At 51.3% G+C, this 24134-nt stretch overlaps 1 protein-coding gene across 1 annotated transcript; it reads left to right on the top strand.

The window, feature by feature from the left end:
- Positions 1-577: 577 nt before the first annotated feature.
- On the top strand, positions 578-23821 carry dennd4b (DENN/MADD domain containing 4B). Its single transcript, XM_030101867.1, has 29 exons — positions 578-709; positions 9636-10007; positions 11377-11632; positions 11906-11975; positions 12243-12412; positions 12581-12822; positions 12901-12967; positions 13076-13134; positions 13235-13379; positions 13472-13647; positions 13783-13883; positions 14567-14782; positions 15008-15153; positions 15225-15358; positions 15443-15557; positions 16246-16452; positions 16618-16746; positions 16814-16958; positions 17033-17188; positions 17447-17684; positions 17761-18052; positions 18877-18981; positions 19075-19250; positions 19376-19532; positions 19609-19848; positions 20023-20119; positions 20206-20371; positions 20462-20520; positions 20842-23821. The coding sequence occupies exons 2-29, from the start codon at positions 9655-9657 to the stop codon at positions 20985-20987; spliced, it is 4563 nt and encodes a 1520-aa protein (XP_029957727.1). The 5' UTR covers positions 578-709; positions 9636-9654; the 3' UTR covers positions 20988-23821.
- The last annotated feature ends 313 nt before the right edge of the window (positions 23822-24134 follow it).

Below are 24134 nucleotides of genomic sequence, written 5' to 3'. Positions count from 1 at the left end.
AATTCATAATGTGAATGTCAGATTTATTGTGTAATTTATGTGATAAATGTTGATTTTGATGGGGATTTAGTATTCAAATTAACTTTTTTGTGGTTTTGATTTAGGTTGATGTAGTTTTAAAGTTGAAATATTCGTTTATATGTATATTCAACAGGCAGAATTTATATATTTAGACTCAAAGCCCAATTAGATGTAAATTAATAGGATAAATATTGATTTTGACTTATTCACGATTAACTTTTGTGCAAATTAACATAACTAGGAGTTAGGATTCAGACGTCTGGGTCAATTATGAGCTGATTGTAAGTTTTAATGTGTATTCATGTAGTGACAGTTGGGCTTGATGAATTTTTATTTTGGGGATGTGGGTTTTAAAGTATGACAGTTCTCGTGTTTTTTATGGTTGAACCAAATATAGATAATACGTCTAAATGTGGATTAAGTGTTGATTTTGACATATTTTTAATGTGTAAATGTCAGTTTTGTGCTTTTTTTTTTTAAATGATTTGTGTGAGCGGAAGTCGGCTTTTGTTTTGAAGCGCTCCACCGGAAGTCGTCTCGCTGCCGTCGGTGCGCGTGCTCGTGCTCGTGCTCACGCTTGCGCCGCGGCTCGTCGCGCTCGCTCGCAGCAGACATGGAGGTCACGTGTGAGCGGACCTGAACATGGTTCCTGCGGCCGCCTGCGGGACGAACCAGCGCGGACATTCAGGTACGGACAACCCGCCGCCTCCTCCGCGAGCCTCCGGGCCTCCGCCGCCTCCTCCGCGGGCCTCCGGAGCTCCGCGGCCGGACCCGCTGGCCGCGGAGCTCCGCTACAAGGCACGGCTGTGCGCCCATTGTCGGACACACCTCCGGCCGACTCCTCGCTCGCTTCTCTCGGAGATAAAGTGTCGGAGGGGACGGCCGCTCCCCGGCACGTGAGAGGCGTCCTACGGTCTCCGAGTAGAAGGAAGCAACAAAATAGCATCATTATTTTGTATGAAATTTTCACGGCAATAATAAAAAGAGGTGTAACGGGTCCCAGCCTGCGTCCGATAATGGAACCCCAGTCCTCAGCGGCTGCGGAGCTGCGCGGCTCTGCAGCGGCCGCGTTCAGCATCCCGTCTGATGATGGACCGAGCCGGAACAGCGAGACCCGCGGCCTTGCTCGGCTCCGATGGGTCCGCTTTAGCCGTGGAGGGAGGTTGGAGCCCGGGGAGAGTGCGTGACTACCGCGGCGAGAAGCGTGCGGAGCCGCGTCCGATAATGGAACCCCGGGCTGGATGGAGGCGGAGGAGGTTTAAACGGCCTGTTTGTCTCCATCACGGCTCCATCAGGACGCGCAGAGCCCCGCCACTACCAGACAGGGTCCGGGGAGCCTCGAACAACCTCCAGACAGGACAGAGCGAGGCTCCTGCAGCACATACATCATTACATACACACCCACACGCATCATTACACACACACACACACACACACACACACACATACAGAGCTATGCACACACCCTTGTAACTGACACAGAAAGGCAGGACCATAAAAAAACTATGAAAACAAAAGTTAAACCTAGAAGTGTGAGAGAGTGAGAAGAAATCTCCTCAGTTTGAATATTTAACATTTCAGAACCTCCTGACCTCTGACCTCCTCCTGACTCATTCCGTTCTCAGAGAAAAACCGGGTGACTTCATGTTTCTGTTTTATTCATTTTATTGTGAAAGAGTGGACGCCACACAGCTGGAGTTTCCTGTTTGAGAAACTTGAGCTGGTGAGTGTTCTGTCAGTGTGAGCGATGGTTCGCCTCCTTCATCGAATCATTTTCAATCCAAACTCAGGAGGACAGTTTGTGTCCTCTCTGAATCACCACGGTAAGCTTGGACAGACACTGTCTCCCGTCTCCTCTTCATGTGGAATGTTTCTGATTGGCTAACGGTGTTAGAATGGACCAATCACAGTTCAGCCGCGGCTCCGTCTGCATCCTCACTTCTTCCTGCTTCCTGGTGGTTTTTACTGCGATCCACGTATTTTGACCATTTCCGACTGGTTTGATTTGGTTTCTGCTGGTAAAAGCAGATGTTACTGGTTTCTGATAGTGTCTACTGGTTTTTCTGTACTGTTAACATATTTATGCTAGTTCTCATTAGTTTAATTTGGTTTTTGTTGGTTCGAGCTGGAATTCGCTGGCTTCACTGTGTTCTGCTGCTTGTCTGGGTTTTGTCCAATTCTATTAGCTTTTTGCTGTTATTGTCTTGGTATTTATCATATTGTTTTTACTGTTTACACCTTTTTACCAGGTGTCTGTGGCTTCTGTGGACTTGAAATTCCCTGCTGCCTTATTATTGATTATTTATTACCATGATGTTTTCTGTAATTGTCTGGTTTTTATTGTGATTTACTGTTTTGTATTTTCTATTTAGTGGCCATTGATGAATTTTGTGGTTATTACAGGATCCTGGAGTTTGTTTGTTTTTTCAAAACACTGTTTCCTGTTGTTTCTCATGTTGTTTTTCTTGTATCTGGTTGTTCCGGTGTTGTTTTCCACTCTCGTTGGCTCGGACTGACTCCAGTTCCCCCCGAGTCCCGGCGCTCCCACAGACATGGCGCCTCCATCCGGCTGGCCTGGTCGGTTGGTTAAATTCTGGACTAATTGATTGATTTGGTTGGATTCTCAGTTGGCTGGTCGGTTGGTTGACTGATGGTCGTTGGTTCAGTCGGTCTTGTAATCTGACTGTGAGCTGGTGTTACTGACGTTGGGACTCATATTAGTCAGTCGCTGTTCTTGATACACATATATGCTGATGATACGCGTCTAGTTTTTCTGTTACACTGCTATTTGATAAGCTAATGCTAAAACAGCTCAGTCCTCCTGAGAATAACTTTCCATCCAAGTACCATTAGCATATTAGCATTAGCCGGTTTCCACAGTCGCTGTGTGGAACACGACTGGGCTTAAAAAGCCGTTAGCTTCCCTCTGTAGGAGCTGTTGGCGTGTTTGTAGTTTAACTCAAGAAGAGTCAACGAACACATTATAGAGCATCTTCCTCCTACCGACTGATGTAACTTCAGATGACCTGAATGAGTGCTGACAGCTCAGCTAATGCTAATGCTAACTCCACAGTTACACCGCCATGTTACCATTATTACCACAGGAACTTTACACAGTAACTAGTTACTTGTTATCTGGATAACTAGTGAAGTCCCTGTGCTACTGAGTGAAGCAGCGGGAGGCTGTAATCGGTTCGCTCTCGGTGTTGTGTGTCTGTTTGTGTCTCTGTTGTGGCGTTTTCTCCATTGATAATCTGAGAGTCAGCCTGCCGACTGCAGCCGCTGTAAATATCCTCCGTCCGGTTGTTGTCGACATCACCGCCGCTGCTGCATCATCACATGTGAGCTGCTTTTGGAGTGTCCTCTCTAAATTTAGCCGCCGGATATTTAACCCGCTGCCGAAGGATCCGGGTCCTCCTCTCCGAGCGTCCCCGGGGGCCCAGCTTTAAATAGAGTCGGGGTGCTGGGAGCCAGCAGACCAAGTCCCAGTCCCAGATCCAGTTCCAGGTCCAGTCCCAGATCCAGTTCCAGATCCAGTTCCAGGTCCAGCGTGTGTTTCACTGTGACTGACGGGTTTAAATCTGAAGCTTTGACTCATGGTCCCGAGTCTCTATCGGAGGGTCAGAATGATGACTCGGCAAGAAACGCTGCGTCGCGTGACTCAGCGAAACGTTCAATCATCGATGTACCATCAACCCGTTAACCTGAGAGAACGTCTCTGTGAGGACGATGTCTCACAGTCTGGCATGAAGCACGGGGGTCACATTCAACCAGGGAACACACAGCTGGTCCGCCTGCTGGTCTTGATGTGGGTCTGTTTGCTGGTCCGTCTGTTGGTCTGTCGGGGTGTTTGATGGTCTTCATGGACCTGTTCACAACCTGATAACTGGAAGCTCTGACACAGACGGTGACGTTTGTCCCTGTGAAGCATTTCGGACTGACGTCTTCTGATGGATTGACCTCCGTTTCACTTTTATCAAATGACCCGGCGTGCGGTTCTGAGTCTGAGTCAGTTCAGATGGAAAGCTCGCTGCTTTCCATCTGGTCACCCGAAATGTGTGTTAATGCCAGGTGTGAACGGGTCCTACGATCGGTGGACCTGATGAGTCTACTTGTCGGTCGGGTTTTCTGATTGTTGGTTTCTCTTGTTGTCCGTCTCATCGGTTGGTCTCTTTCCTTCTGTCTGACTGTTGATCTGTCCAGGTGTTGGTTTGTTTGTTCGTTGTGATGTTGTTTGGGTTGTCTGGTTGTTGCTTTCTTGGTCATCAGTCTCATTGATTTGTCTAGCTGTGGGGTTGCTGGTTGTCTGCTGGTCTGTCTTGTTGATGTAGTTGTTGGTTCTCTGGTGAAAAGTCTCGTTGTGAATCTTGTGCGTTCTGATTGTTGGTGCAGTTGTACGGCTGTGTGGTTGTGGTTGCTGTCTGCTTCTGGGGTGAGCTGTCAGTCTGGCCGTGAGGCTGTTAGTTGTCTGGTGAGTCTTGTTGACATGCTGCTTGTATGTAGGTTTCTTTCTTTTTTTCTTGCTGGTTTGTGTGTGTGCGTGTGTGCGTGTGTGCATGTGTGCGTGTGCAGACACGGTTGAGTACATGTGGTGGTTTTCACTGAGGCGTTGAAACCTGCAGAGTCGATTCAGGAGAGAGAAAGTGAAAGTGACTGATGGATGTGGACACTCTCTGTACTCTCTGGCGTTGCAGCACTTCACCTGGGAGGTTTCGTTGCAGCTTTCAGGTATTTCTCACTTTTACTCCAAACGACGTCACTTTTCCTTCAGTGCCGACCGCAGGCTGCGATCGAGTCTGAGAATCCACCAGCGGGGAGGCGGGCCAAACCACACACACACGTACATGGACTGATGAACTGAAATGCCACATACATGCCACACACACTCCCTCCCCCTCTCTCAACGTCTTCACCACACTTTTCTGCTGACGACTAGTGGTGACGACGTGTTGCGCTGATGTTATAGCTGCAACCGCTGATCCGCTAGTCTGATAGCAACTTGTCTCACGTGTCTTACTGTATATGTGCTCAGGTTGGCTTTTTTTTTTTTTTTTGGTCTCTCACTTCTAATCGCGACTCCCTTTTGGAACCGTGATCTGAACTGATGTCTCTTTTTTTAACCCCCCCCCCCAAATTTCTCTCTGAGTTTCTTTAACTCTGTTTCTTTATCGAGACGGAGCGCCGTAATTGGCTGCCTGGGCGTCTTTAAAACCCATTAATTTTGTTGTAACTTGTAACTTCGGTAATTTGTTGCGATGACAATAAAGGCTATTCTGATTCTGGAATGAAGATCAGTCACTTCTCACAAATGTCAGGAGGCGCGGAGTTGGTGCTTTGGTTATTTTACAGAATATGTAACTGTTCATTCATTCATTCATTCATTCATTCATTGATAACTTGCTTCTCCAAACCCGCTAGCTTTAATCTGCTCCGATTGTTCTGGCACTAAGCATCAAATTTTGCTTGTTTTGTTGTTTCGTTTCCTGGTTGATGGTGGAGAAAATATCAAGAACTCACAATGTTCCACCGAGGTGTTCGCAGCTGTTCTCCAGGTACATGGAGGAGAACCGAGGATGTTCGGTTTCAGCTGCATTGAGTGTTGTGTGGAGTTAGCCTTGATGCTAGCGTTAGCCTCTGCTGCAGGTTTCCGTGGCGACCGAAGGAGACAGAGAGCCGTTGTCCTGCACCTCGTCCCCTCGGTCCTCCTGTACCCCGTCAGTACCAGTTAGCACGCAGCTCACACATACAAAGGAACACACTCTGTGTGTGTGTGTGTGTGTGTGTGTGTGTGTGTGTGTGTGTGTGTGTGTGTGTGTGTGTGTGTGTGTGTGTGTGTGTGTGTGTGTGTGTGTGTGTGTGTGTGTGTGTGTGTGTGTGTGTGCCCAAAATTTAACTAATACATTCAGTTTAATTTATAAAGAGTTCATGATGCATCCTTGAAGATACATCAATATATTTTTTTAATATATTTTGATAAACAAATATGAACTAATATATTTGTAAATAATATTTAGAGATTAAAAAAGATTAACGTTTCCTGGAAGTTCTCCTTTTTGGAGTGAAGTCTGCTGCTGAAACTTCTCTTCTGCAGCTTATTGCTGGAGGTCAGCTGGTTTTCACAGGTGAAGCTGCACTTCACTTTTTCTTGTACTTTCAGGAAGTATGTTTTTTTTTTTTTATGTTTCTTTTACGGACGTGACAGAAACCGGCGGTTTCAGTTCACTGGGACCACCTGCAGCCTCGTTCACCTGGAATGGAGTCAGAAACATCCACGAGGGTTAATCCTGAGTCGGCCTGAACTTTTACACCAGAGATTCACTTCTTCCTCGACCCTGAACAAACACAAAACCTCTTATGCCGCTCCAGAACTAACCTAAACCAGCTCTGAACCAGCCCTGGACCAGTTCTAAATTCACCACAATCCTCTCTGAAAACAGTCCAAAACTTCTCTCAAACCAGCTGAAATATTATACTTAGCTAGTCCTTAAAGTAGTTCTAAATAAGTCCAAAACTCTCAAACCATTCGAGAACTAGTTCCAGACAAGCCTCAAACCAGACCTGGGCCAGCCCTGAACCAGTTCTAAACCAGTCCTGATGCTCTGGGCAGGGTGAAGCGGTGAAGCCGGAGAACCGGAGTTGATGGTTCAATCCTGGACAGTGGCTTCGTTACCAGACCTTCCTCCTCCGCTCCGACCCGACTCGACCAGGAACCTGCCCGGGTTTCCTCCTAAACTGCTTCCCTTTATCCTTTTTGTTGTTGGGAAATGAACCCTGTGTTGGAATCCCTCCATGTTTTTGCCACATTTACAGTATTTTGAAGCAGATTTTCTCTCTGGGCCTTTGTTGCTTTGCGTCTCTTTCAGTGAAGGCATGCAGGGTTAAATGAATCAATACGGCGGCGGCGGGGGGTTAGCGAGAGTCGAAAACATGTCTGTCGTTGCTCCGTTTGACTCAGTGACCTGACGCACTCACTCAGGGTTTCCAACGCCCTTTATTTAGAGTGTGTGCGTGTGTGTGTGTGTGTGTGAGACAGATTTCCATCGTTGCACATTCGCTGTGTAAAAGGAGAAGTGACTGTGGTGAAATTGTCAGTTTTAGCTGAACATGCTGCTGTTTTTCTGCAGAGGACACACACACACACACACACACACACACACACACACACACACACACACACAGTCTCGTATTTCTATCCTTGTGGGGACCTTCCATTGACTCCCACTCATGTCTAGCCCCTAACCCTGACCCTTACCCTAACCCTAACCCACACCACAACAAAGCCTAACCCTAAAGAAATGTTTTTGCACTTTTACTTTTTTCAGTAACAACAACATGGTCAAGAAAACACTGTTTCTCCTACTTAGGACCGGAAAAAGGTCCCCACAAGGCACGTCGTTCCACGTTTTGCTATCCTTGTGGGGACATTTGGCCCCGACAAGGATAGAAATACAAGAACACACACACACACACACACACACACACACACACACACACACACACACACACACACACACACACACACACACACACACACACACACACACAGCGCTGTGTCTCTTGATGTTCTGAGCGTCCCGTGCTGAGGACGTTCTCTGAAACTCGTTTCCATTCAGACTGATCTTAGCAGTCAGTAGAAGAAGACAGAAGTCGGCGACCAGAACGCAACGCGTCTGAAACCTGCGGTTTCACCTCTGAAACAGTCGATGCTGTGTCTGAACGCTCATGTTCCAATTATAACTCGGTTATTGTAAATGCTGTGTTGCTCTGAAATCTGCTTCACCTCAGCTGGAGCGATTAATAGTGAAATAAGAACCAGGATAATAAAACTGACAGGACTCTGTTTGAATTTGCATATTTCTGTGATTGTTGTTTGTTTTGGGGATTTTTCGTTCCTTTATTTTTCTGTGATTTTAATCAGTTGTATAAAGTGTTTAGGATGTGGTAAAGAAAAACTACTGAAAAGTGAATTAAAAAAACAAATTGAAAATGGAATGAACTAAACTACGGACACATGAGATTGAAGTTCGACTCCCGTCGCCGGCGGGGCGCTTTATGAATCCTGTTGATTTTTCTTTAAACTGAAGTGATCTACAGGAAGCGTTGAGTTTTCCGACTGCTGCTCAGGCTGCCGAACGCACCGCGATGCGTTCGGACTCTCGGTACCGACGTTCCGACCGAAGGTTCCCAGCGGTTCCTCGCTGCTGGTGAAGCTGCCTGTGAACCTCTGCAGGAGGAAGTTGCTTCACGAGTGACGAACGGTTTCGTTTTCTAATTCGGGCTTTTCTCCTTTTTCACCGGATCCTTCCTCTTTCCGCCCGGTTACCTGGTTACCTCCGGGTACCACTGAGAGCGGAAGCCGTCGGCTGCAGGAACACTGCTGATGTTGGACACGTGGACGTGATCCAAGATTTGTAATGAACTAATCTAAGTAATGGCCTTTTCGTTTCATATCTGCTTTAGGTCCCCAAATGAAGATTTGAATTCTGGGACGTTACAGAATTGTAGCGCACGACTCATCAAATCAGAAAAGAAGATCTGAAATCCATATTTTTATTGATGATGAAAGGAAGTCGGGGCATCTCGTCCAAAGTAAGCTCTGAGCCCAGTGAGGAGGAGGCCACCAGCAGGAGCCGGACCCGTTCGGTTCTGGTTTTGGGTTCGTGGGACCCGGGTTTGCTCGGGTCCTGTGTTGAACCCGTTTCCTGGACCTGGGACGGGCGTGTCTGTTTCAGTTGGTCCAGGATGTGGCCTGTGGCCCGGATGCAGGCCGCAGGGCTGCGTCTGTGACCCGCTGGTCCTCGACGGTCCCGATGAGCTCCGGCGCTCAGAAACAGGAAGGAAACCGAACGTTACGAACCGCTGACGGAGCAAAACTAACACACATCTGAAACCCGGGGGCCTGTGTGTGTGTGTGTGTGTGTGTGTGTGTGTGTGTGTGTGTGTGTGTGTGTGTGTGTGTGTGTGTGTGTGTGTGTGTGTGTGTGTGTGTGTGTGTGTGTGTGTGTGTGTGTGTGTGTGTGTGTGTGTGTGTGTGTGTGTGTGTGTGTGTGTGTGTGTGTGTGTGTGTGTGTGTGTGTGTGTGTGGTGACATTCACTGTTACATAAGAGCCGCTCCACTGCGCTCCCTATTTTTATCCCTCTGTATTATTGAACATAAAGCCCCAGTGTCGCGGGTCCCTCTCTCTCACGGTCTGGTTCCTGGGACTCTCCGGTCCCGTTCACACCACAACGCTCCAAAACGACATCCGTCTCCACGGAGACAGGAGAGCAAGTCCTGCTCTATGAAATAAGGCATCGCCGCTGTTCGGGAAACTGTGGAGCCTCATTGAGCTGCAGCTTTCTGAAAACTACGTAGTTTTAGCATTTTAGCGTTTTAAAAACGCCGCGGGGAAAAAATGGAACCTTCTAAAAGGAAAATGCAGAAACACGATGCATTTTCAAACGAGGCCAGACCTTTTTCTGTTCAGGACTGCTGCGTGTGGCGCTGGAGCAGATCCTCTGATCTCAGCTCGACGGAGCCGGTGTGTGAGGGTCTGTTCATGGTTCAGTTTGGGAGACGCTCTCTTGTTCAGGGAATCAAACCGTGTGCCTGTGCTTTGTGCCTGTCTCTGCAGTGGAGGACCCACCGGAGGCATGACGGAGGAGAAATGTCCCCAGCTGGTGGACTACTTTGTAGTGGCAGGTCTGGACCCCGCGGGGCCCTGGAGGCCCCTGGACGACGACGGGAAGACCTCCTCCTCCGCCGGCGCCTCCTCCTCCTCCTGCCCCGCCTCCCCCCCGCCGCCGGCGGCCCGGGCGGTGGAGCCGGTGACCGACCTGGTGGTGATCGCCCGGGGGCTGGGCGAGGAGGTGCCGGAGGGCTTCACCTGCATCGAGAAGACGCTGGGCGGACACTCGGCCGAGCTGAGCGCCGGCCTCCTCAACAACCCGCACCTGTACCTGTGCTACCGCCGCGGCCGCGACAAGCCGCCCGTCCTGGACCTGGGGTGAGGCGTCCCGCTCGCCCGGTCCCCGGCAGCACCCGGCGGAGACGCCAGCTGCTGCTGCACTGCTGTCAAACTGGTTTCACAACTAAACTAGTCTTTTGACGTGTGGTCGTAGATCTGGTCAGGACGTATTTCTAGGATCGGTTTTGGGAAATAAAAAGGCTATGGCGTAGTGAGGAAGTGGTCATGACCTGGGTACAGTGGTTAGCAGGCTGGTTATGGTGAAGTTATGGGCCGATGTTGCACTGGTTTCAGAAAACAGGTTTCTACTTTTTTTCAGCTGGTTCAGCACCGCTGTTTAAGCTGATTTTCGTGACCTGTTTGGACTTTTCTTGCCCTGGTTATGGGTCATTTAAAGACGAGTTTTGACCTGGCTGTGAGCTGGTGGTGAGATTTAGACGGACATGTGAGCCACATTTCAACAGAGTACTGACTCGTGTTGTGGTATTGTTTCTAAATCTTATGAGCTCGATCTGGGCTGGTTACAGGTTCTTGGTCGTCGTTTAGACTAGTTATGCTCTAGTAAAGCCTGCTCTTTGACTTGGAGTTAGTCATGGACTGATGATGGACGGGTAACGCGCTGGCCAAGGACTGCTGTTGGCTGTTCTTAGACTGGTGAAAGACTGGTAGTGTATTGGTTAAACTCTTGTCATGAGCTGGTTTTTAGGCCAGTGAAGGGCTGGTAGTGTACCAGTTAAAGCCCAGGTATGAGCTGTTTGTTTTTTTGTTTGTTTTTTTTTTTCTTGGGCAGTGAAACACTGGTTATGGAATAACTGTGATTGTTTCAGACTCATTTGTACTTGTTCTGGTAAATTGTTGGCTTGGTAACGTAGCGTTGCTTGAACTAGTTCGGGCTGCTGATGCCTTGGTTCAGGGTGAGTTTTGGGCAGTTGGAATGGTCGAGGTTTGATTTGGACTGGTTATGAGCTGCTGTTGGGATTAGCTGTGACTAGTTAGCGCTGGTCCTGCTGGGTAGTAACCAGCTGATCAGAACAGGTTCACCGATCGGGCTGGGATGATGAAGAGGTGCTCCTCTGCTCTCAGCCGCGGGGTTCCCTCTTCTTCTGTGGTGGCTCTGGATGCTGGTGTGATGTAAGGATGTGTTCCAGCTTCAGATTATATAATCTGCAGGATTATGCAATGCGGCGGCTTCTCTCTGCGGGTCGCCACACAGCTGCTGTCCTGCTTTGTTCCCTCCATGTCAGTAATTTGTCTCCTGTCGGGGATAACGAGGGGAATCTCCCAGATTACATCTCAGATCACTCATCTCTTCACAGGAAGTGTAAATCTCCGGGCGGATGGATGAGTGAAGCCCAACACATGAGTCAGTGGCTTGTTTACTAATGAAGGGATGAATGGCCCCCCGCAGGGTTCTGTATGAGGGGAAGGACGCCCTGAAGCCGGGCTGGTACGTGATCGAGACGACCCCGTACAGCCGCTCCGCCAGCCTGAGCTCCGGCACGGCGCCGCCGTCCCACCGCGTCTTCGTCACGTACCGCCGCGCTCCGGACGGCCAGGGCCTGCACTCGCTGGGCGTCACCGACATCACGCTGCTGCTGCCCGGCAAGGGCGAGGTGGCGCCGCACACCTTCTGCAGGGTGGACAGGAACCTCAACACCAGCATGGTGAGTCCTTTCACAGTAAGAGCCCGCTTGTCAAAGTGGAAACACCACATCTCAAAGTAAAAGTGCTGAGTCCGTTCAGAGTAACAGACCTGGGAGCTGTTTCAAAATAGAAGCCTACATTTCAAATTAAAAGCCCTGGTTGCACGGTGAAGTCCGATTGGTGCAAATTAGAAGACCAACGGCGCCATTAAGAACTCCAGCTGTCTTTCAAAACAAAATTTGTGTGTGTGTGCGTTCACGTGCACGTGTGCGTGTGTCTTTCTGTCTTTGCAGTTTGGTCCGGCTCTCTTCCTCTGCTACAAGCGAGCTGTTGCTAAAGCTAACGCTCTCGTCTACGAGGCCAGTGAGTATAAACACACACACACACACACACACACACACACACACACACACACGCACACACAGATCGCCTTTGTGTGTTTCAGATCACATGTTTTAATGCTGTGAGGACTCGAACAGAATACGATTATTTACAACCTTAAAAAAGTGAAACTTTGTCCGTTGAATACTGATCAGCGTCATTGTAAGATGCTGTAACCATGGTAACAAGACTGTCTCACTGTGTGTGTGCGTGCGTGCGTGCGTGCGTGCGTGCGTGCGTGCGTTGCAGGTCTGATCAGCCGGTACCCGGCTGAGGACCTGGAGTCCTTCCCGCTGCCCGAGTCGGTGCCCGTCTTCTGCCTGCCGATGGGCGTCACCGTGGAGAGCTGGCCCCTGAACACCAAGTACCAGCTGCCCGTCTTCTCCACCTTCGTCCTCACCTCCGCCTCCGGGGACAAGGTGAGCCACCGCCGCTGCCGCCCCGCGAACAACAACTCCCGCAGCGTCAACATGAGGCCTGACATGCTAACCAGCGCTAATGCTAGCAGGGTGTTAAACTGGCAGGACAGAGGGAAGAGACGTAACGTGACCGCTGAGTGGAGTAGTCAGGACCCGGTGTTCCCGCAGGTCTACGGGGCGGCGATCCAGTTCTACGAGTCGTTCCCCCGGGAGCTGCTGTCGGAGCGGCAGAGCGTGCGGCTGGGCCTGCTCAGCGTGGTGGACCGCCGGCCAATCAGCAGCCGCAGCCTGCAGGTGAAGAAGAGCATCTGCGTCCTGTCCCACTGGCCCTTCTTCACCGTCTTCCAGAAGTTCCTCACCTTCATCTACAGATACTCCATCTCCGGGCCCCACGTGCTGCCGCTGGAGAAGTACGCCCCCCTCCGCTCCAGCCGCCGCCGCCGCCGCCGCCGCCGCCGAGCGCTCACCGTGTCTCTCTGTCTCCGCAGACACATCTCCAGCTTCATGCACAACGTCCCGTTCCCGTCGCCGCAGCGTCCTCGCATCCTGGTGCAGGTACCGACCCAGACCGATACCCCCCCCCCCTTAATGCCCCTCCAGATGCCCCGGTAGCAGCCCTCTGACCCTCCAGCCGCCATGCTAACGCCTGCCTGTGTCCTGCAGCTCTCTCCATACGACAACCTGCTGCTGTGCCAGCCGGTGTCCTCCCCCCTCCCCCTCAGGTCGGCCCGCCTCCGCTCATGTCAGTTCACCTCTCCACATTTCATCAAATGCTAACGTGTGTGTGTGTGTGTGTGTGTGTGTGTGTGTGTGTGTGTGTAGTGGTGCGAGCTTCCTGAAGCTGCTGCAGAACCTGGGCCCGGAGAACGCCTGCACGCTGCTGCTGGCCGTCCTCACCGAACACAAGCTGCTCCTCCACTCGCTGAGGCCGGATGTCCTGACGTCCGTCAGCGAGGCCCTCGTCTCCGTGAGACACGCACACACACTCTTAAATCTAGCGATGCCGCAGCGTGCGCGTTGCCGCCGAGTCACGGTTCGATCCCCGTCCTGTCGTGCCAGATGAGCTTCCCGCTGCGCTGGCTCTGCCCGTACATCCCGCTGTGCCCGCTGCAGATGGCCGACGTGCTGCTGGCGCCCATGCCCTTCATCGTGGGCGTCCACTCCAGCTACTTCGACCTGTACGACCCCCCCACCGACGTGGTGTGTGTGGACCTGGACACCAACACCATCTTCCAGTGAGTCTGCAGCCGCTGCACTCTGCTCCAAAACACAGCCAAGACGAACCGACGCAATATAGACAAAACATACGGATAAAATCTACTTCGTGGTAAGAAACAGTTTGGACTTCAAGTGTTTCTACTGTTCTGCAGGTCGGAAGATAAGAAGCCGTTGTCATGGCGATCGTTACCGAGGAAACACGGGAAGATGCTGTTCAACACCCTCAGCAACCTGCACAAGACCCTGGAGAAGAGTGAGTGGCCAGCTACTAGTGACTGGTTATCAGTAACCAGTCACTAGTAGCTAGACAGCAGCACCAGTCACTAGTAACCAGTTATATCTTGGCTAAAGTCATGACTAAGCAGTGACGAGTAACTTGTTAGCAATAATTAAGTCGCTAAACAAATAAGTCGTCAGACCATCCGTTACTATTGCAACAACACATGATCAGTGGAGTGAAACTAACCTGTCTCACGACGGTCTAACCAGTCGTGAACCAGTTAACATTTAAGTTAGCTTAACAACTAGTTAGCAGTAGTGCTTCAGCAGCGACTGGTCACTAGTTATTAGTAACTATTAACTACTTATCACTAACCAGTTAACAGTAAGCAGTGGTTACAAACTAGTTTTCACTAACTAGCTAACAGTAACTAGTTACCAGTACCTACTTAGTGATAACTCATTGCAATTTAGCAATAACTAGTTAGCAGTAAATAATTTGCAATAACTAGGAACTTGTTGGCGAGTTTGTAAAAACCAGTGATGAGTCGGCAGCAGCCAGCTGACAGTAACCAGTAGCTGCAGACTAGTTTTCACTCACTAACACTACTCGGTTTCCTGTTAGCCAGTTAGCAATAGCTAATTAGTAGCAACCAGTGCTAGCAGTAAATGGTTAATAACAGCTAGTTGTCAGTGACCAGTGGCCCCCGTGTGCAGTCTGCGCCCCCGGACAGGAGGAGGCCACGCTGGAGTTCCTGCTGACCGACTACGACCAGATCTACCGGCGGCAGAAGCAGCTGGAGCTGGAGATCCAGGAGGCCTTCCTGCGCTTCATGAGCGGCCTGCTCCGAGGATACAGGAGCTTCCTGCTGCCCATCACGCAGGCGCCGTCCGACACGGCCACGGACTGCAGCTCGCTCTTCAACCTGCAGGGTACAGAGGGACAGAGACCCAGACAGGAAGAGACGGACACAGAGACCCAGACAGGAAGAGACGGACACAGAGACCCTGACAGGAAGAAATAGAATTGTTTTATTTGATGATTTTTTTCTATCATGTTAGACTTTAAGAAACTGTTGCAATCTCAAGGTGATCCATCAATCCCCCTCCTGCCCCGATCCCTGCCCCCCCCCCCCCCCCCCCCCCCCCCCCCCCCAGGCTTCCTGAAGTCTCGTGATCGCACGCAGCAGAAGTTCTTCGGTCAGCTGTCGAGAACGCAGATGTTCACTCAGTTCATCGAGGAATGTTCCTTCGTCAGCGACCGACACGCCTGCCTGGAGTTCTTCGACGAGTGTGTTCAGAAGGTGAAGATGAGGATGATGATGGTGGTGGTGATGAAGATGAGGTTGATGACGGTGGCTGTTGCGGGGCGCAGGTGGACGTGGAGAAGCCGGAGGAGGTGCGGCTCATCGACCTGGACGAGACTCACAGCGGAGAACACACCGTCTTCATCATGCCTCCCGAAGAGCCTCAAGAACCGGACGGCTCCGAGTGCCCCGCCCCCTACAGGTCAGCCGCCCGCCATCGGGTCCTCCCGCCCACCGGGTCCGTCCACGATGGCGACCCCGCTGATCGTCCACGTGTCTCCTCCAGCTACGAGACGTTCCCCTCGCTGAAGCCCGAGCTCTTCGACCGGCCCCAGGACCAGCTGAGGGTCCCGGCCAAAGGCAGCGCCCCCAGCAGCCCCGCCCCCCGCCGCACCAAGCAGGTGAGCGGCTCGGCGCTCCGATCGGACCCGGACCCGGTTCTCCTGCCTGTCTTCTCCCAACAGCGATGCTTTTAGCTCGGAACAAGCAGGTCAAACAGTGTTTGGGAGCAGCTGTTGGTCTTCTGTGGTTCTAGTTGGGCTGGATGGTTTTCAGGTCGGTTCTGGACATTTTTTAAACTTGGGTTTATGCTAGTTTTGTCACTTTTTTGTCACTTTTCATGTGACTGTGCTGTAGCTAGCTGTTAGCGTAGCATTAGCCTCTCGGCGGTTTCATTCAGGACTTCAGCTGGATTTATTGAATGAGTCCAGAAGCCAGACTGAGCCGCCGTCCGATTGGCCAAAGGTTTGCTGCCCCGCCCCCTGCTGCGTGGCTTCATTGATTCTCAGACTCGGTGTTGAGGAGTCGGACTGCTCCCTGTCACACGCTGACCCAGTTTCTCCTGACGGAGGAGCAGCCGTTTCCGTGGAAACCGTCTGACTGTGCATCATTGTACTTTAATGACTGTATCAATATTTCACTGAGAGAGAAGAGAGAGAGGGAGGTTCAGATCTGGGACAGGAGGAGAGAGGACTGCCAGAGGCTGGAGAGCAGTCATCCAGTAATCCTTCATTCATTCGTTCATTCATGTCACACATCATCCACTCAGAGTGTGTGTGTGTGTGTGTGTGTGTGTGTGTGTGTTTCCAGGAGATCAAACAGGCACAGAAGCGGGCTCAGAAGTACTACCTGGTGCCCGACATGTGGTCCAAGTGTCTCCTGGGTCACTGCTACGGCCTCTGGTTCCTCTACCTGCCCACCTTCGTCCGGGCCGAGAGCGCCAAAGTGCGCGCGCTGCACACGGCGTACGACGTTCTCAAACACATGGAGAACCGCAGGGTGGTTCTGCCGGACGAGGTGAGACTCACTGCGACCCGCTATGGTTCGGAACTCGTTTTGATTTAACCCAAACCCCAAATGGGTCCTCTGGTAGCTCTTCTAGTTCTTAAGATGATTCCTCAGGTGGTTCCTTCAATTCCGTGTGTGTGTGTGTGTGTGTGTGTGTGTGTGTGTGTGTTCCAGGTGTGTTACCGGATCCTCATGCAGCTGTGTGGGCAGTACGGTCAGCCGGTCCTCGCTGTCAGAGTCATGCTGGAGATGAAGAAGGCTGGAATCACCCCCAACACCATCACCTACGGCTACTACAACAAGGTACACACACACACACACACACACACACACACACACACACACACTTCACACCGTCGTCTGTCCACAGGCCGTCCTGGAGAGTAAGTGGCCGTCGACCAATCAGGGCGGCCGGCTCCGCTGGGCCAAGCTGAGGAACGTCCTGCTGGCCGTGGCTCAGTTCAGACAGCCAATCAGACGGAGGCAGAAGAGCGGCTCGCTGGGGTCACGAGGAGGTCAGAGCCGCTTCCGTGAACGATGAAATGTAAACGTTTTGTCATGCAGGCTAACGTATTATTCTGTGTTCCAGAATTAGGGGTGGAGCCTGATCAAAGGCCCCGCCCCCACTCCTCTCTGATTCGTCAGTCCAGCTGGAGCGGGCTGAGCGAGAGCTCCAGTCACGAGTCCCTGACCAGTTCACTGATCAAGAGCAGCAGTCTGAACAGCATGAAGACGCCCGGCGACAGTAAGAGTGCTCTCACTTCCTGTCTTCCTGCTCCATCACTTCCTGTCTTCCTGCTCCATCACTTCCTCTCTTCCTGCTCCATCACTTCCTGTGATCTTGCTCTATCACTTCCTGTCTTCCTGCTCCATCACTTCCTGTCTTCCTGCTCCATCACTTCCTGTCCCTGGTCCAGCTGGTTCCCTTCAGGTCTCAGGTCCTGTTGGTCCTGTTGGTCCTGTTGAAGTGTTTGCAGCCTCCTGTCTGTCCTCCGTCCCTCAGAGGTCACCCTCCGTCAGAAGACCGCCCTCCGTAACGCCGGGACTAACGGCTGCAGGGACGCCGTCTCGCGTAAGCCCCCCCTCGGACGAAGAGACGCCTCGACGCCCCCTCCGGCGCCCCCCGGCGGAGTCCTGGTCCGCCGCAGTCAGATCTGCCTCTCCAACTTCTACAAAGAGTGTTCGGAGACGGCCGATCCGGATCCGGACTGCAGCTGCCAGCCGGCGGAGAGAGACGGCAGGTCAGTGGGTCCGGGTGCTGCGTTCGGGCGCCGCGGGAGCTTCCAGCTTCGTGTTCTGACTGATTTCACGTCCCAGGTCCGCAGGTCCGAGAGAGTCCGCCGGCAGGAACAAAGGCGTGGATGAGAACTACAACAACGTGTCGTCGCCGAGCCGGGGCGGCCTGGCGGGGAAGCTGCAGCAGCTGCTCACGCCCACCAGACACCGGGTGTCGGTGCGGCGCGCCGCCAGCGTGGACGACCGGCGGCCCGGAGGAGGAGGAGGAGGAGGAGGAGGACGAAGGGTGTCGGAGCAGAGGCTGTCCAGGAAGGCTCAGGTGGCCGAAACTCTGCTGAAGGCCAAGGAGAGGCTGGTCAGCGCCACCTCGGAGGTAAACGTCACGTTTCTGCAACTTCTCTCAGCAGGAAGCGGATTTAAAAAGGATTTCCACCAAATAGTGTTCTTAAACAAAGAAAATGTCTCATGTATGGACAATCATTCAAAATTAACCAACAAATTCATGGAAATACAGTAATTTCTCAACTAATGGTGCGTTCCCACCGCGTTGCAAGCGTCACAGCGTTGCTTTTACATTCAAAGTCTATGGTGGACGAGCTTCAACGGACCTAACGCGCGTCAGGCGCTTTTCGAGCATCGCTTTTTGAGCTTTCACGCGTTGCAGTCATCTGAAGTTGGGAAAATTGAACTTTTGAAGCGTCCTCCAGTCACAGACGAGCACTCTGAGCGCTGATGCGGGCCAGAAGGTCGTCAAACCGGGCCGGGAGAGGCGGAAGTACCGCTGAAAGCGAACTTCATCCTCACGCAGCTCCTGGACCAATGGTGAAATTCGCCAAATTGGGAACGCCGCTGCAGGATGGGATGAACTCAAAACGACGCCGTTTTCTGGCTTTCTTTATTAAATAAAGCCAGGCCAGTGTCTCGATGGGATCCGCCATTGTCAACATGAAGACAGGACACAGAAGCTCCTCCCACTGCCAAGCGTCGCGAGCGTCGTGTGTAGATGAACACGCGTCGAATTCCACACTTTACATGCGTCAGCTTTGAAGCGTCAGTGACGCCCGTGGCGCTTGCGCAGCGTGTTCGGTGTGAACGCACCATGAGACAAAAAAAATACATGTAGGAAGTAAAATTCAGATTTCCCCTGAACGCCTCATGCCAGACGTTCCCTGAATGCGTCACGCCGTCTCGTCTCAGAGCTCGCTGTCTGTTGGGAGTGACCTGGACCTGACGGAGACGTCCAGTCCTGCGTATCCTCTGCGACGGTCGTGGGACGCCAACCAGGAAGCGGCGGGGATGGAGGTAATTAGAATGCCGTGAGCTGAGATGGTTGACACACCCCCTCTAGTGCCGATGTCACCGTGACTCCGCCCCCTCGCCGCTCTCTGCCTGCAGGTCCTGATGTCCAGCTGCTCGCTGTGTCGGAGCTGTAACTCGCTGGTGTACGACGAGGAGATCATGGCCGGCTGGACGTCCGACGACTCCAACCTCAACTCGTCCTGTCCGTTCTGCTCCGCCTCCTTCGTGCCCTTCCTCAACGCGGAGATCTGCGACCTCGGACCAGTCAGCAGGTGCAGGTTTACTCAATCCGTTTTTCTTTTTGTCGTCTGGAAGCTTCCAAATGCCAGCCCTGCTGTTAGATCCTGCTCCGGTTCCACAGACATTTCTTCACCTGATCTTCTGTTGGTCCCGTCAGTGTGGAACGCAGTAACTGGAACCTGGAGGACGAGGTGGAGAACGCCGTCAGGCCGCCCAGTGGTCACGAGGCGTCACTGCGACCGCAGTGCAACGGCCTGAGCGAGGACTCCAGCTCCGAGACCAGCAGCTACTCCGAGACCAGCAGGACCACGGCGGTAAGAACCATGAGAACCGGTCTGCCCTCTGCCCCTCTGCCCCTGCTGACTGACCACTCTCCTCCTGCCTCCTCAGGGCTCCTCGCAGGCCGGCCCTCCTCAGGTGACCGTGGCCTACCTGAGTCCTCTGGTCCTCAGGAAGGAGCTGGAGAGTCTCCTGGAGAACGAGGGCGAGGCGGTCCTGGCTCAGGATCAGTTCCTGGACAGTCACTCCATCATCTTCTGGAACCTGGTGTGGTTCTTCCATCGACTCGGCCTCCCCAACAACCTGCTGCAGCTGGTCCGATCCTCGCCGCTGGTCAGCCACTTCTCTCAGGTACCGGGTCCCTGTGACCCCTGTCCAGGTCCAGGTCCAGGTCCAGGTCCAGGTCCAGGTCCAGGTCCAGGTCCAGGTCCAGGTCCAGGTCCAGCATCTCCTGACAGGTTTAAAAGGGCTGCTTGTTTGGCTCTGTTGTCATGGTAACGGGCTGCTGCGTTGTGTGTTTGACAGTCGGAGAACTCGGCAGTGAGGGTCCGACTCCTGTGGGACACGTTGACCCCCGACACAGACCAGTGGCCCCCCCTCTACATACTGTGGAGGATCCACAGTGAGACACACACACACACACACACACACACACACCCCACTGCAGTGAGCGAGTAGTCTTTTCAGTCGCCGTCCTCCGTCCACCAGGCGGCGTTCCCATGAGGACCCACAGCTGGAGGAGGCACAACCACCCGTTCACGCTGTCCTTCCTGGAGGAGGTGCTGCGCTGGGTCGGCATGAACGAGGTGCAGAAAGCCGTCACGCTCTTCCTGGACACCGTGGCCAAGCAGCCGGGGACGCCGCGCGTCCAGAGGTGAGCCCGTCCCCTCCACGCCCCGCCCCTTTTCCCAGAGGCCCCGCCCCCCGCCCTCTGGTGCGACCTCACTGTGTCTGTGTGTTTCAGGAGTCTGTACAGAGAGCTCCTCTTCCTCACTCTGGCCGCGATGGGAAAAGATCATGTCGGTGAGGAACGATCTGAGTTCTCACAGAATTTCACCACATTTTTATTTATCTTAGCAACAGAGTTGATGAGTTACAAAAAACTTTCGTCAAGTTCAGTTGAACAACTTTTAAAATCTCAGAAAATAAAAGATTTAAACAGTAAGTCATGAAAAAAGCTTAAGTGTTTTAACGTTTTTATCAATGTAAAAAGTTTGTTTCAGCTGATCAGCTCTTTTAAATCTGCCCCTTTGTGTAACCCCTGCCCCCCCATCACCCCCGCCCCCCCCATGTCACCCTTCTCTGTGTAACCCCCGCCCCCCCCATCACCCCCGCCCCGTGCAGCGGCCTTTGACAAGCGCTACAAAGCAGCGTTCTCCCGCCTCTCGGGTTCTCTGAGTCAAGACGAGCTGCAGAAGAAGCGAGTTTTCCCTCCGAGTGCCAAAGCCGTGGACTGCAGGCGAAGTTTCCACCCCCCACTGGAGTGCTGAGAGAGGCCCCGCCCCCTTTCCTCTGCCACTGGAGTGCTGAGAGAGGCCCCGCCCCCTTTCCTCTACCACTGGAGTGCTGAGAGAGGCCCCGCCCCCTTTCCTCTACCACTGGAGTGCTGAGAGAGGCCCCGCCCCCTTTCCTCTACCACTGGAATGCTGAGTAAGGCCACGCCCCCTCCCTCTGCTATTGGAGTGCTGAGTGAGGCCACGCCCCCTCCCTCTGCCATTGAAGTGTTGATAGGCCCCGCCCCCTGCTCATTGCTTCCTGCTCCTTCCTGAACATCGAGGAGTTCTGCAGGTCGACTGAGTTTTATGACTTTTTGCACATTCAGAGAAGTTAACCTCCCCCCCCCCACACCTCTTCGTGCTCCTCCTCCTCCTCCTCTTCCTCCAGGAGAAGTTCCTGAGTTCCTGAAGTCTTAAACGTCCCGAGCTTTCACATATCAGGAAGAAAATCTGAGTCCCGCTGAGAATGCTGGATGTTCGTTCTGAGGAAACTCCCTGAAGACTTGTGGGAAAACGCCGGCGTCGCTCTGTATTCTGTGTTATCAGCTTGTCAAACAGCAGAAATGTAGCATTCTGGGAAAAACCCCACAGAAAACAAGAGTTTGAAAAACGAAAAGGGAAACTTCACAACATAGGAATCTTTATTTCTGGCCTCTGAGTGATATTCTGGGGTGTTAAACTGGAATCGTTTGTGGAGGCTGACGGAACATGACGGAACATGCTGCACTAGAACGTTCCTTCACTCTGAATCTGGATCAACTTCCTGTCTGAGATGAGGGATTTGGGGCTTGGGGGGGTCAGGGTTCATTTTTAATCAGCTGTTTATTGTGAAAGCTGAGCGAGATCTTCGGATCTTTAACATGTAAAAGATGTTGGATAATAAACGGAGTTATTTATGTCTCTACGGTCACTGCGAAGCTCCTCGGACGGAACCGGAACTTCAGCTGCAGGATTCACTTTCAGGAAAACAGGTTCGAAGCGGCAGAGTTTCATTTTATTTTAACGTCACTTCCTGTAATCCACCGTGGCAGTCCTCCAGTGGGCGGGGCAAACGGCGACCAGCAGACAATCAGGCGAAATTCAGATTAATCAGAAACAGAAAAAAAAAGCTTCGATTCAACACTTTGGTGAAAGACTTGATTCATTTTGATTAGAAAAGAAATGTTCTTGAGGTCGACTCAGCTGTCTTCTGGTTGGCTGATAAGGTCGCTTGTCCCACCCACCGTCCTGGAGAAAAAGTGTACGATGAAACTAAAAAGTGGATCAGAACGACTTCAGCATAAGAGTTCTGGGAAGTGAATCTGTGATTCGTCTTTTTCCTGACTTCCTATTTGTTAGTTTTAATTTATAATCAGAAGAGTTTTATTGTCACAACTGCGATAACCCGGCGAAGTTTGAAGAGTTTTCCGTTAAAGCGTTTCATTCCCTGACAGTTAGCTGTGCTTCGGTACATTTATTTAGTTGCATTTCATTTCTCACTCTGCTCTTTCGTTTTCATTTTGTTCCGATACTTTTCTAATTGATTTTCTCCCAATCGAATGTCTCTTCTTCAGAACAAAAGGACATGCGATGGATGTGAAGTTCTGGTTCCTGACACAGGGCCAGAAAGCACAGAAGCTTCCCAGTGCTTTTATTTTGAAGGGTGGGCGTGTCCTCCAGTGTTTTCCTTTGGTGAATCAGAGATCGGAGAGGAGGCTTTTAGAAAAGGAGGAAAGTCTGTCAACCAGTGAAGGAAAAACCAGATCTTTGCTCCGAACGTCTTTTTCAGGACCAGAAAGTTCTGGGTTTTTTGTTTTTAAAAGGGATCAAAGTTGAGATTGAGATTACGCTTTTGAAACTTTACATGCTTTTATTTCACGATTGGGATATTTACCGGAACAGAAATTATAGAGTGAAGGCAAATTATTTCCCTATAAATAAATATTTATCATCCTCAAAGAAAGTAAAATCACATTGTGTTATGATGTTATGTTACGTTTTGTTATATCGTTTTTCCTTACGCCGGATCAGTGTGTCAGAAAACAAACCACTGCCATCCAGGAAGCTCTCCGCTGTTCAGCTTTGGTGAATCTGTTTTTGACTTTTATCGACTGAAGCAGACGAGCAGATGCTTGTTATTCGGTCTGTCTGAATTGTTGAAGTGGAGGGGGGCGTGTCCTACAGGTGATTGATACGTTCAGGAATCAGTCCTGCTGATTGTGAAACACACTCATCAGATTGAGCCAATGTGTGTGATGCATCCCAGCAAAGGGGGCGGGGCTTAGGAATCAAAATAAGGGAATATGAGGAATATTGTGTAAAGCATTTCAAAGAACCTAATGAAAGCTGCGTTCGGGAAGTTGTTCCCATCATGCCTCTGTGTAATTAGCATGCTAACAGCTAGCCTCAGCTAGGCGTGAGGCCGATCACTGCACTGATGAACAACATGAAGGGAATCGAGTTTGTGGTTCTGGTCCTGATGGAGACGCTCAGCATGAAGGGTTCACATCAGCTCGCCCCTGCAGCTCAGAAACTCTCCCTTCCGTCAACTTTATCCGTACCTTCCTGAGGACAGACGTGGCCGCCTGCTGCTGCGGTCTGTTTTGTGACTGTGAATCTGTTGGAGGTTGTGGTGACTGAAGGATCTGAGCTGCGGCGTCTCCGTGAAGCACCGGAGACGTCCCAGCCACTCCATTTGGAAGGAATTCACACACTTTCTCTGGTTGCTTTGTGGAGACGAGTATATTTAAAGCAGAATATTGTGTTTGCTGTTGTAATTTATATTTGGCTGTGTTTTCAGTTGGAAATGTTTGAAATTTTTTTTAATAAAAACACAAAAATTAAAGACATCAGTGTTTCTGTGATGTCATTTTATGAAAACTATTCAGATTGTCTTTAAATGCTTCATTTTAATAACTGTCTTTCCTTTAGGGTTTCAGGTAAACTTCACCAGGCTTGTAAATCTTTATCAGCTGTTATGCACAAAACCTTTCCTCTCTGTAACCTCAAGCCATTTCATAGTTTGTTGTTTTTAATGGTTTCAATTTCCCAGTTTTTTGAGGGGCAGTTTCTGAGTTTAATTTCAAATCCTGTTGATGGAGTAGCATTAGCTGCTACAGCTCTCAGCCACTACCTGTGGTACGTTGACGTTTTGAAAGTTAA

This window comes from Salarias fasciatus, chromosome 11 (assembly GCF_902148845.1).
Source record: "Salarias fasciatus chromosome 11, fSalaFa1.1, whole genome shotgun sequence".
NCBI lineage: Eukaryota > Metazoa > Chordata > Actinopteri > Blenniiformes > Blenniidae > Salarias > Salarias fasciatus.
Note: the sequence above shows the minus strand (reverse complement) of the source record. Positions and strands in the feature narration are given on the sequence as shown.